The 12,661-nt window shown below is 50.7% G+C and overlaps 1 protein-coding gene across 5 annotated transcripts in view; it reads left to right on the plus strand.

Moving 5' to 3' along the window:
• Window positions 1–1,216: 1,216 nt before the first annotated feature.
• The window catches only part of KCNA6 (potassium voltage-gated channel subfamily A member 6), a 32,802-nt gene continuing 21,357 nt past the window's right edge, over window positions 1,217–12,661 (plus strand). For 2 of the 5 annotated variants that reach the window (XM_066368619.1, XM_066368617.1), the window contains exon 1: window positions 1,217–6,747. In XM_066368619.1, coding sequence (XP_066224716.1) covers window positions 1,947–3,539 — 1,593 coding nt within the window. In that variant the 5' untranslated portion in view covers window positions 1,217–1,946 and the 3' untranslated portion in view covers window positions 3,540–6,747. Of the gene's footprint in view, window positions 6,748–12,661 lie in introns of those variants that run through there. The other 3 variants (XM_066368618.1, XM_066368620.1, XM_066368621.1) reach the window with 3 other exon arrangements.

Consider the following 12,661-nt stretch of genomic DNA (forward strand, 5'->3'; position numbering starts at 1 on the left):
AGAGGCACAAAGAAGCAAATGATAAGCCTACCTGGAAGTGGCAGTCTAAAACAAATCAGACGACCCTCCCCCACGAGACACCAACTAGCGACAAAAGACTATACCAGTACTCTGGTCTTTGGCAGAAATGGGTGGAAAACCATCCTCACCACTTTTCTCCTGGAGAATTAGGGAAAGAACCTTTAACAACAAACTTTGATCCCTACCCAAATATGGCCAGGTGGGTGGGTCCTCTTTGTAACATTACCTGGAGCAGAGGCCATCTTTCTCTTACGGTCGTGAGAACTGCAGGAGAGAGCACAGGAAAAGCACCTAGGTTGTGACTGGCACTTAGTAGATGCTCAGTAAAGATAGCTATTATTTTTCTTTTTTATAAATGCTCTTACATACCCTTTCCACGCACCCCTTTTCTTGTCTGCACAGTAAGCAGACATTCCTGATGCACTCCAGGCTAAATTCCAGGCTGCACTTCCCTGGATGACAATACCTCTGAGATGCCACCATCTTCTGGTTCTTTCTTCAATGGGTCTGCTGCGTAAGTTCCCAGGACTCTCGGGAAAACTTCTGATAGGAAAGGCAATGGGAGACTTCCTACCCTTTTCTTGACTTGCACTTTTCAATCCTAGGAGATTTGCAGCCTAGCCCTCCCAGGTTTGCAAAGGGAAATATGGGATTCTCTGGGGACTTACATTGGAGTACAATTTAAATTGGAAACTCTCAAGACATCTCAGAAATGCTTCCCCTATTTTTTTTTTCCAGTAGAGATTGGAGAAGCTGGCAAATGGGTCTTTATGAACACAGAAGGACAAATTATGATTTGATTTTTTTCATTAAATTTCTGGATGAATGGATGCACAGCCCTCTGTGTGTGTGGTGAGGTGGGGTGTGTTTTCTTATTGATGAAATGCACTGCGCAGGTCAATGCTGTAAACTGACATTGAGAAAAGCGGATTGCGGGAAGGGGTGGAGGGGATGTGGTAGGAGGGTACTGGTGCTCGTTGCGGGGGCTGGGGGGGGGGGCGTGAATGTGAACGTGCGAAGGGGAGAGGCGTGCCGGGAGAGCGCGGGAAAGATTACTGGTGAGGCAAGTGTGTATCTATTCTCACAGAGCCCTGGCGCGCAGCAGCCCCTGGCTGGGCGAGGGGTGTGAGTGGGAGTGGGGTGGGAGGGGGCAGCAGGCGGGGCCTGCCACGTCACTTGGGGAGTGTGTGTTGAGAAGGAAGGGCAGAGCGGAGAGCCGATCCGCTGCAGCTGCGGTGGCTGCAGCAAAGGCTTGAGCGGTGGGGAGGTGGGTCCCCGCGCCCTGGCGCCGGGGGAGCCCCAGGGCCCTCTCTGAGGCCTGAGGCTAGGCCCACAGGAAAGAGGTGGTGGCTGTGGCGTGGGAACGGCGACCTCGGCTAGAAGAAGCCCGCGGTGGACGTAGGGCGGAGGCCGAGCCCCGCCAGGAGTCTTTGCAGAACCGGAGGGAGGCGCATCTGGCGCTTTGGTACCCGCGGCACTCTGGGGGCTCGAGCTGTTGGAAAAGCGCAGTGGGAGCTGGGAAGTGCTAAACCGGCTGGAGGGCGGACCCCTGCGTCCTGGAGCCCAGTCTCAGGCACGGAGGGGGCGAAGCCACGCGTCCTTTCGGGCATCCAGTATCGCACGCGCCAGTTTGCGGTTGCAGGTATCCCAGTAAGCTCTAGCATCCAGGCGCGGACAGCTGGAGGCGCAGACCGCTGGAGGCGGGGAGCCAAATCATCCGAGCCCCGGGCACCTCCCCTGACCCAGCCTTGCAGGGACCAAGCTTCGGGCTCACGGACCCAACCGCAGGTCAGACCGCTAGCTCGGAGGCGCGCGAGCCCCACCCTAGAGAGAGGACGCAGCCAGGAGCTGGGAAGCGCTGCCGCGCTCCAGAGGTTGTGTCGGGGGCGCTGTTCTAGTGGCGGGGAGCGCACGGCGGAGAGGACATGAGATCGGAGAAATCCCTTACGTTGGCGCCGCCGGGGGAGGTCCGTGGGCCGGAGGGGGAGCAACAGGATGCGGGAGACTTCCCGGAGGCCGGCGCGGGCGGGGGCTGCTGTAGTAGCGAGCGGCTGGTGATCAACATCTCGGGGCTGCGCTTTGAGACACAACTGCGCACCCTGTCGCTGTTTCCGGACACTCTGCTAGGAGACCCTGGCCGCCGCGTCCGCTTCTTCGACCCCCTGAGGAACGAGTACTTCTTCGACCGCAACCGACCCAGCTTCGACGCCATCCTCTACTACTACCAGTCCGGGGGCCGGCTGCGTAGGCCGGTCAACGTGCCCCTGGACATCTTCTTGGAAGAGATCCGCTTCTACCAACTGGGGGATGAGGCCCTGGCGGCCTTCCGGGAGGACGAGGGCTGCCTGCCCGAAGGCGGTGAGGACGAGAAGCCTCTGCCCTCCCAGCCCTTCCAGCGCCAGGTGTGGCTTCTCTTTGAGTACCCAGAGAGCTCTGGGCCCGCCAGAGGCATCGCCATCGTCTCTGTGTTGGTCATTCTTATCTCTATCGTCATCTTTTGCCTGGAGACTTTGCCCCAGTTCCGTGCAGATGGTCGAGTCGTAAGCAATGGTGGTGGTGTGAGCAGAGTCTCCCCAATTTCCAGGGGGAGTCAGGAAGAAGAGGAGGATGAAGACGATGCCTATACATTTCATCCTGGCATCTCCCCTGGGGGAGTGGGGGCAGGGGGCTCCCCCTCACTAAGTACTCTAGGGGGTTCCTTCTTTACTGACCCCTTCTTTCTGGTGGAGACCCTGTGCATTGTTTGGTTCACTTTTGAGCTCCTGGTGCGTTTCTCTGCCTGCCCAAGCAAGCCAGCCTTTTTCCGCAACATCATGAACATCATCGACTTGGTGGCCATCTTTCCCTACTTTATCACCCTGGGCACTGAGCTGGTGCAGCAGCAGGAGCAGCAGTCAGCCAGTGGAGGGGGTGGCCAGAATGGGCAGCAGGCCATGTCTCTGGCCATCCTCCGAGTGATCCGCCTGGTCCGGGTGTTCCGTATCTTCAAGCTGTCCCGCCACTCCAAGGGGCTGCAGATTCTGGGCAAGACCTTGCAGGCCTCCATGCGGGAGCTGGGCCTGCTCATCTTCTTCCTCTTCATTGGAGTCATCCTCTTCTCTAGTGCCGTCTACTTCGCAGAGGCAGATGATGATGATTCACTCTTTCCCAGCATCCCGGATGCCTTCTGGTGGGCAGTGGTTACAATGACCACAGTAGGTTATGGGGATATGTACCCCATGACAGTTGGGGGCAAGATCGTGGGCTCCCTGTGTGCCATCGCTGGGGTCCTTACCATTGCCCTACCGGTGCCTGTCATTGTCTCCAACTTCAACTACTTCTACCACCGGGAGACGGAGCAGGAGGAGCAAGGCCAGTACACCCATGTCACTTGTGGGCAGCCTGCACCGGACCTGAAGGCAGCCGACAATGGACTAGGCAAGCCTGAATTCTCTGAGGCCGCCCGAGAACGGAGACCCAGCTACCTTCCCACTCCACATCGGATGTATGCAGAGAAAAGGATGCTCACTGAGGTCTGACCGATGCAGGCAGGGCCCACACGAGAAGGGTGACACTCAGAAAATAATTTTTTAGGCTTCCTTCTCATTTTCCATGACTCTCACCTGAGCTCCAGTTGACTTCCTGACTCCTTCCCCTAACCCCAGTGCATGGCATCCAGGACCAGATACCTGGATTGTCTACTCTGTTGCTTGGTTCCTGCAGCATTCAAGTTTTATCCATCTAAGTAATATTTTTGAAATTCTAATGGTGCCACCCGTTCATGCCCATCTTCTGTTATATGGATGAGATTTCTGTCCGAGTTTCCTTCAAGATTGATTTTTCATGTCTGAGACTCCTAATAGCTACAGAGGTGTCAATATATGCAGGTACAGAGGTCAATAGGATGGAAGTCAGGTGATACCCAGGTCCTGCTTCTCTCGTTAGTGTCCTTTGCTTTGGGGCATTCACCTGTCTCATAGCTTCTGGCCAGGTAGTAATTGGCAAAAGCTGGAGGATAGAAACAGTATTCACCTTGCTGTTTTATTCCAGGGCCCTGTAACACCTGCTGGTCATCCTGCAGAGGACCTGTGGGAGAGCCATTAGCAGCACAGTCTCAAAATATATGTTATTCATCTTTAATCTTGGATGGAATTAGAGAAACTACAATTAAACTTGACCATTTGGAGGACATTAGCGTGAGTCCCGGACCAAAGGGGCCAATGGATCCTTCCAGGTGTGTTCTGGCGCAGTAAACATCAGTCTTTGGTCTACATTTAGTTCTTCCCACTTTACCCCCTCCACACACATACACTAATCCCATGACTCCCTAGCTTCCAGGAAGGTTCTTTCTCAGAGCCAATTATTCTATGTGCAAGTGCCTTCCTGTGCAGAGCAACTGGAAAAAGGGAACCACAAAGCCAGGAGAAATGGCTGAATAGAGTCAGACAACTAGCATGTCCACATATCTGAAGAGAGGTGTCACTTAAACAGATATGGTCATTTCAAAGGGGCAGAGAAATCTTGTCGCAGATGGAAAATCTCTCCCCCTCACTTTCCCCCAACCTCTCTAGCCCTCTACCCTTTTTTGGAGGTGAGGGGTTTGATTTAAGACAGTTGAAGGCTTTCTAAAAGAAACTGCAGCTTAAACCTGCAGTCAGGTGAAAACACACATTGGTTGCTAGTGTGGGTTCCGCCCATCTTGTTGGGAATAGAATAGGTGGTTTAGAGTGAGGAAGAAGCCTTATTTCTTTATTGGCAACCAGTCTGCTACAGGTTTCTTGCTGAGTCAAGCAAACGTTTGCCTGCTCTGCCCCTTGGAGCTGCAGCCAACTTGCTCTAACTGGTAAGGTAACGTGGTGGTCTCACCACCTGGACTAAGCCATCTCCTTCCATTGAGACCCCTGCCTCCCCCACATTTCCCATTTCCCCTTATTTCTGTCCTGGTTACATTGTCATTTGTCTGTTGCCTTGATAACTGTGATGTACTGTTCTGAGCTCTTTTGGGTACAGTTCAGAAACCAAAAGGACTGTTAAAATGTTTTTAATTTTATATCTATGCTTTAAGACTCTTGGATGAGAAATGAGATTTTTTTTTAAAAAAAATTATTTTCTCAAAGAGCAACTTATGAAGGACAGCCTTTTGAGGGTTTCATTGAGAGACACTATGGCTCCCATGAGCGCCAGATCTCAGTCTGGATTTTGCCACAGCTTTACGGGGTAACTTTGGCACCACTCTCTTTGTGCCTCAGTTTCCCCACCCATGACATGGGAACATTAATGTCTTCCCCTCCCTACCTCATGGGGAATGTTCAGTGAACTCATCTGGGAAGCTGGGGACAATGCTATGCAAATGTGTGAATTTTAGTAATGGACTTGATTTTTAGTTCATTACCCTGTCTCCCGCCTTCCACAGGCAAAGGCTTCCCCCTAGAGTTTCTGCCTTGGATCCAAAACCCAAGAATAGGCCACGTTGGGCCATTAGCTCCTCAAATCCCTTCCTGGCCTCTAGAACTTGGCCTCAGTCTTTCTTCTTACCCTTCAGAAAGGAGAGTGCTCTTTAGACAAGTTCAGTGGGATCCTTCCAGGACCCAAGCCCACTTTGACTGAGAGCTGAGCTTCTCCAAGCCTGAAATATACAGTAGGAGACAGAGGAAGTCATGATTCAGAGACCTGCTCTGAGGCCATACAGTGCTGCTTTTCCAAAACTCTTCAGTTACTTCTAGGTATCCGGGGAAGGGCCTGGCCGGGGGTAAGTGTTGGAACGTGTAGGCACGTATCTCTGTCTGTGTATGTGATCATCTTCATGACCATCCCGGATAGAACATTTCCTTTTCAAGTCAGACCATGCCTGAAAGTAAAGGGTTTGTGGAGCACTGGGCTCTCCGGGGACACTGGTTGCCATAGCAACCTTCCAGACTGTGCTATCTTCTGATTTGGGCAGCAAGGGAGGACAGGAGACTACATAGCCTCAGCCTCTGAAATGGGAACACCTCTGCCACATTGGGTTAGGGGCTGCTGGTGCCAGGACAGGGGTGTGTGACCTTTGGGAAACAGGTCCCTACCGCTTCCGCCTGGACCCTTCTTCCTGGCTTCCCACCAGGCAACTGGGGCTGCCTCATCTTGCCTTCGGTTCTCCAGAAACTTGAATGCTAAGGAACTGCCAGTTAAACCAATGTCAATGTCCTCTTTTCTCAAAGTGACAATGGGAGCATTGAAGGGGACTGGCTCCTCAAGGGGCAGCCAAGCCAGGGCCTTGCTGAGAGTCATAATAGTTTTTGGTCCATGATAGTGTCATCTCCTCAGAGAGTGGCTCCTCCCAGCTCTAAGAGAGATGGAGAGAAATGACATTCCTCCCCCACCCCAGGGAACCGTCTGGCTCCTGGGAGGGATTTCATACGTGGTTCTTCCTCAGATGTCGAAGAAAAACGGAGAGGCTGTGACCTGACCTAGTTTCTGTGGAGGATTTCGCCAAGTGATCCCTCTGTGACTCTGAGCCTCTTTCTGCACATTCTGTGCCCCGAGCACCAAGGGAATTTGTGCCCCGTGCTGCTGTGACAGCTGGAGCAGCGGTTTCCCAGCTGCCAGCAAAGTCCGGGGCCTGGGGCTACCCTTACACCTGACTCATGCCAGCAGCAGCACCCGAGGGTCCTCCTGGATCTGCTCGGCTCGCCAGAGACGTGGGATGTTCCTGCCTGATCATCCCCAGGATGAGAGCTAAAGGGACAGCTGGCCGTCTGTGCATCTGAGGTAGATCCTACTGCTGGGGAATTCCGTGTGGGCTCAGTCCTTTGGGCTGTATTAGGACTTAGGGTGGGGAGGGGTGGAGAGAAGGTGGGCGTAATGCGTTTGCGGAGAGGCCGGCTTCCTCCAGCAGCCTCCTTGACGCGTTCCTGTGTGTGTTCTCTGACTCCATCTACTTCGGCTTCCTTCTCCTCTGCTTTGCTGTCCCTGCCGCTGCTCTGCCCCGCCCTTTCTCATTGTCTCCCCTTCTCCACGTTTGACCGTTGGCTTCATTCTCACTTGCTCTGTGTGTTTCCTTTTTCCCCCATCTCCCTACTGTTGTTTCACTATCTTCTTCTTCCTTCCACGTGTATCTTTTTATCTTTTGCCCCCTCTTCACCTGTCTAGCAGCTGGGATCACCAGTAGGATTTCTGCTGAGGTCACACTTGGAACTTGAGGACTGGCTGTGTTTGCTGAAAAGGTTGTCCTCTAGCTGCAGGGCTCCCCTCTCCCCTGCCAGCTCCGTAGACCATCTTTTCCCACCACGCTCACCTCTGTAGTGGGAAGTCCTGAACTTACGAAGCAAGATGAGATTGCTGTGGGTTTAGAAAAGTGTCTGCCAGAAATTTCCTGAACCTGCCAGGTTGAGAGAGAGAGAGAGAGAGAGAGAGAGAGAAAGAACCTAGTAAGTCTCTGATAAATACTGTGCCATATAGCATTGAAATATAGTCACCTTAGGGTCCCCCAACCTTAAGAAGCTTACAGAAATATTCAAGATGAAGGGACAATAGAAATAGCAAAAAACACAGATAAAGGAATTTCCCTAGAAGAAGCCTGTTTCACTGGAAGGTTCTCCCAGCACCCACCTGTATCTCTTGTGCACTAAAGGCAAGGCAAGCTAAGGACATAAATCTCACGAGTGCAAGGTGCAGGGGACACTGCTTGACAAGATGGATTGAGATTCAGCAACCAGTCTGTAGGAGTGTGTGTACCCTCCTTGCTGGAGGCTGGAGAGCGTAGGGTAAATCCAACCCTCATCAGGACATGAGGGGGAGGGGCTACTGGGGTGGTCATGGAATTTTTCTGAGACAGGCTTGTGCTGAGAGTTGTACAACTCTATAAAGTAACCAAAACTCTCACTGATTGTGAAAGAAAGTGACATGAGGCTAATAACCCAGGAGAGTCGCATCTTGGCTGGGGGACATGGATCGGATTCACAAATCTAGAAATTTAGCAACTTTAAAGATAGACCAGACTGAGTATCCAGGATGGAGTAACGATTCTTTTCTTCTGCCACATGGGGACACTTCAGAGCCTTTCCTATAGTTGCTCCTTGCTCCTTGTGTACAGCGCCAGGAACGGATCTTTTCTTTTTGACAATCAAACCATGATGGGATTTGTGTATTTGTTTTTGCTCTACAGAAAGGTCAAACCATTTTTGGTAAGTGCAGAGCATGGTTAGCATTATTAAACTGCCATTAGTATGTTGGACATTATTCATTACATGGGACTAAGGCAGTGAACTTACCCAAGGCAATTACACTTTGCTGGCAAAACAAAAACAAAAACCTCGGAAATAAATAACTAATTTAAAAACCCACCTAACCTCTGCACCTGTAAACACAGGCTTCCTGTAGAAATTGCACAGGGCTTTGGGTTCCATTCTCCTGGCCTCCCTTTCCCTGCAGCACTCACTACCCTTTCACAGCCGGCTGACGGTCCCAGCAGTCAGGGGCTCTGGGTAAAAACAAGTGGGGATAGTAGCCTTCAACCAGACTCTGCTCACTGCCTTCTCTCACTGGCCTTTGCTCACTAATCCCTTCCTTTCTTCCCCTCTGTGCTTTTCCTCACATGACACCTTCCAGTCCTGCTGCTTATCTGTCCTCTCTCCACCGGCTGAGCCTTTTGGCAGTATGTCTGTCCCCTGGCGTCTGTATGTAAATGCCAAGTAGATTCCCAGAGAATAGTGTCCATCCAGGACAGTCTGACTGGAACTGGTGTCCCGGCTGATTGGTTTTGACTGGATGTGATTGCCCCGGGAAGCAAAGTGTGGTCTAATTCTAGCTTGTCAAGGTCACTTAGGGGAGGAAAAGAAATCCATTCTTGCAACTGTAGGATTTCCTGTCACCATCCCACTTTCTACCTGGCTGCCTCAGGTTGCACAGATGCCTCATGGCAGAATCAGGCCTGGAGCTTGGGGCTTCAGGGGAGACGGGAGCTTCCCAGATTCAGGCCACTGGGAATAACGACAGATGGGCTCTGGGCTCTCGGTTCTCCTGTTACTGTGCCGCCTGATGAACTGCTTTCCTGTTCTGGAGGCGCGGTCTCTGTGGGGTTGGTGATAGTCATGTCTTTCCTGTGCATTTGCTCTGAACTCCCAGAGAAAGGAGTCACCCCGCCTCTTCATCCCTCCTGGTTCTCACCCCTTGGCACCCTACAGGAGGAATGGGTTAAACCCAGCGGTGACTGCTTTTGAAAGATGATCCAAACAGAACAGTGACTCCCTTATTTCCAGAGCAAAAGAGGAAAAGGAGCTTACCGTATAGTCAGTATCATTCATCCTGGTCTCACACTGGCTGTCACTTATCCTATTTGGGGCCCAACCCTGGTGGGGTTTATAACAATAACAACAATAACAAAAAAAAAAATTTTAAACACAACTCCAATCTCATCATTGTTACCATGGAGAGAATTTTTTTTCCAGCGGACACTCTCTGCTCTCCCCTAGCAAACGTCTGGGGACTTTAAGCAGCCGTGGCTGCAGGCTGCAGGCTGCAGGGAGCATGGGCAGACCCTGGCTCTTTTGGTGAGAGCGAAGCCGACATTTCAAAAGGAAATTGCAGCCACGCAGTCTGCTGGCGCTGCTATTTTTGACGTGCTTGCTTTTTGCTCAGGCTTGACAACCACTGTCTCTAAGAGACAGACAAGCCCGCTCTTGGCAGCAGAGACACTTTGCTTTGAAAAGGAACTCAGGAAGGCCCTGTGCACTGGGAGGGGCTGGGGGACCTGCCACGCCTTCCCTCCCCTGGGGAGCCCGGCCCTGGAGAGCCGTGGCAGGTCTCAGGCTGTAGGTGATGTCCTTGTCTGGATAATCTCACTCAGCTTTCCTTCTTAGTACTTCTATCAAAAATGAGAGTGCACCATTCATTTAAAACACATTCAGTGCTTTCAGACATCATGTCATAAAACAAAGCGGTTAGGAGCATAAACTCTGTGGCCAGATTTTCTGGGTTCAAATCCTACCTGCTCACCAGTGCTATTTACCCTGCTGGGTGACATTGAACAAGTTCTGAGACCACAAGGTGCCTTGGTTTCCTTCTCCATTGAGTGGGGGGATAATAAGCTTACCAATCTCACGGAGCCGTTTTGAGGATTAAATGAACTAATACAGTGTAGTCAACCTGGTCCCTACCGCCCACTAGTGGGTGTTCCAGCTTTCATGGTGGGCGGTAGCAGAGCAACCAAAGTATAAATAAAAAGATAGATTTAACTATAGTAAGTTGTTTTATAAAGATTTATTCTGCCAAAGTTAGTGAAAATCCGACATAAAGTACTTGGTAAGTAATTATTATTATATGCTTTAATTTGCTGTAACTCTGCTTTATAAATTTTATAAAGTAAAGTTACTTCCCTACTTTATAAATCACCATTACTGTGGAACCAGTGGGCAGTTAGAAAATTTTACTACTAACAGAGATACAAAAGTGGGCGGTAGGTATAAAAAGGTTGACTACCCCTGAACTAATATATGTACAATGTTGGTATAATATATAACACCAGGTAACACTAGGCACATAATATAATAGATAACAGTATGTAAGCACTATTCAAAGGTTAGCATTACTATCGTTATTATATTACCACAACCAAATGAGGTAGGTGGACGGCATTGTTTTCCTCTTCGGCAGGTAAGAGAGTTGAGGCTCAGAGGCCGTGTTGAAGGACACAGAGCTCACATGTGGTCCACTGTCCTTAGGAAAGATATAATGGAACAGAATGCAGTGACAGTCCAGTTGGTACTAAGCAAAAAGACAGAATGGACTCATGGTTCCTAAAAGTATGCAGGGGCTCTTATTTTCCTGCTGGTTTTTCTGATGGAAAACCAGCTGGTGTCCTCTGCTCTGAAAGTCCATTGATGTCTATACACCTTTCCATAGAGCAGGGGTCCCCAAACTTTTTACACAGGGGGCCAGTTCACTGTCCCTCAGACCGTTGGAAGGCCAGACTATAAAAAAAACTATAAATAAATCCCTATGCACACGGCACATATCTTATTTTAAAGTAAAAAAACAAAACGGGAACAAATACAACATTTAAAATAAAGAACAAGTAAATTTAAATCAACAAACTGACCAGTATTTCAATGGGAACTATGGGCCTGCTTTTGGCTAATGAGATGGCCAATGTGCTCCTCTCACTGACCACCAATGAAAGAGGTGCCCCTTCCGGAAGTGTGGCGGGGGGGGGGGGGGCGGATAAATGGCCTCAGGGGGCTGCATGTGGCCCACAGGCCATAGTTTGGGTACCTCTGCCATCGAGCTTCTCCTCACTGCCTTCCCCCTCCTCCTCACCTCACAGCGTAGCATTCCCAGGGGGTGGCACTCCGCTGGAGCCTTGCTCACATACTCCCTTGCGTCTTTTTCCTGGGGACAAATGCAGGTCTCACAGTTAGCCCTGGAGACAGCACCCATAAGCCAGACTCCTGGCTTAGAGTTTTCATACACTGTTCCTGTGATGGTCACCTCCCCACTCCCTTTGCAGGTGGGGAGACCCTGGGACATCCCTCGGGTATGTTCCAGGTTCCCTTTCCTCCTTTCAGGTGGAGGAGACAGGAGACCTCCAGGTTAGAAGAAGTCGGCTCCCCCTATTCCTTTGGGTGTCCCCTGCTTCCACTGTGACTAGAGAGGTTCCTCAGCTCTCACTGGGGTTCCTGCTCAGGCCAGAATGTTCTCCTGATGCTCAACTCGTTCCCACAGCCACTGCAGCTTCCCAGAGAGGACCCGGCCCAGGACAGCACAGCAGGACTGCCCTCCCATCCTGAAGTCAGAGCCTCTTGGCTGGCTTGCCTTAGGAGTTCGGTCTGAATCACCAGCCGCGCCTCAGTTAACCTCACAAAGCTTCAGCTTTGTCATCTGCAAAATAAGGAAGCTAATTCTTTTTGCTTTTCATGAGGTTGGGAGGCTCAAAGGAAGCTGCAAGTGAAAGGGTTTAGCAGGAAATAACACTCTCAGGTAGCAGGCTCTTCCCTCTGGCAGGCAGCTGAGGGGCTCAGAGATGGGGAGTGGCCACGGGGTGGGGCTGGGACCACCTGTTCTCTCAGAGAAAGGCAGCATCCCTGTTTTCTTCCTCGGTTTTGTTCTCTCACACAAACATTGAAAAGAAATGTGACCTAAAATATCAACTCAGGAAAGCTAGCTATTTTACCAGAAGGCTCTTTGCCTGAAGAATTCACAGCAGAATCTCTAAATAATTGCACTTATGATGTGATGTAATATATAGAAATGTAATCTGAAGCTATCTTGTAAGAATAGAATGATATCCTGGTAATATATTTTTCAACAGTTAGTTTCCAACCAAAGGAAGGTGAGGACTCTCAGTCACCCCTCCCCACGAGCACCTGGAGAGGGAGGGTCACAGACAGACAGGATGTGAGAGCCATGGCACGTGAGCACCTCCCTCGGGAAGGGGTGGAATGACCAGCCCCTGATCACACTGGCCATCGGTGCTCAGCTGAGTCTAGGGCTCCCGTTTTCAGACTCCAGCTTCAGTATATTTTTCCATTGAAAATGGAAACCTAGGATTATTCAACCATTTTTTAAACCAACTTTATTCATTTTTTTTTTCCTGTATTTTTCTGAAGCTGGAAACGGGGAGAGACAGTCAGACAGACTCCCGCATGCGCCTGACCTGGATCCACGGGATCCACCCGGCACGCCCAGG

The sequence above is a fragment of the Saccopteryx leptura genome, chromosome 2, assembly GCF_036850995.1.
Source record: "Saccopteryx leptura isolate mSacLep1 chromosome 2, mSacLep1_pri_phased_curated, whole genome shotgun sequence".
Classification (NCBI taxonomy): Eukaryota; Metazoa; Chordata; class Mammalia; order Chiroptera; family Emballonuridae; genus Saccopteryx; species Saccopteryx leptura.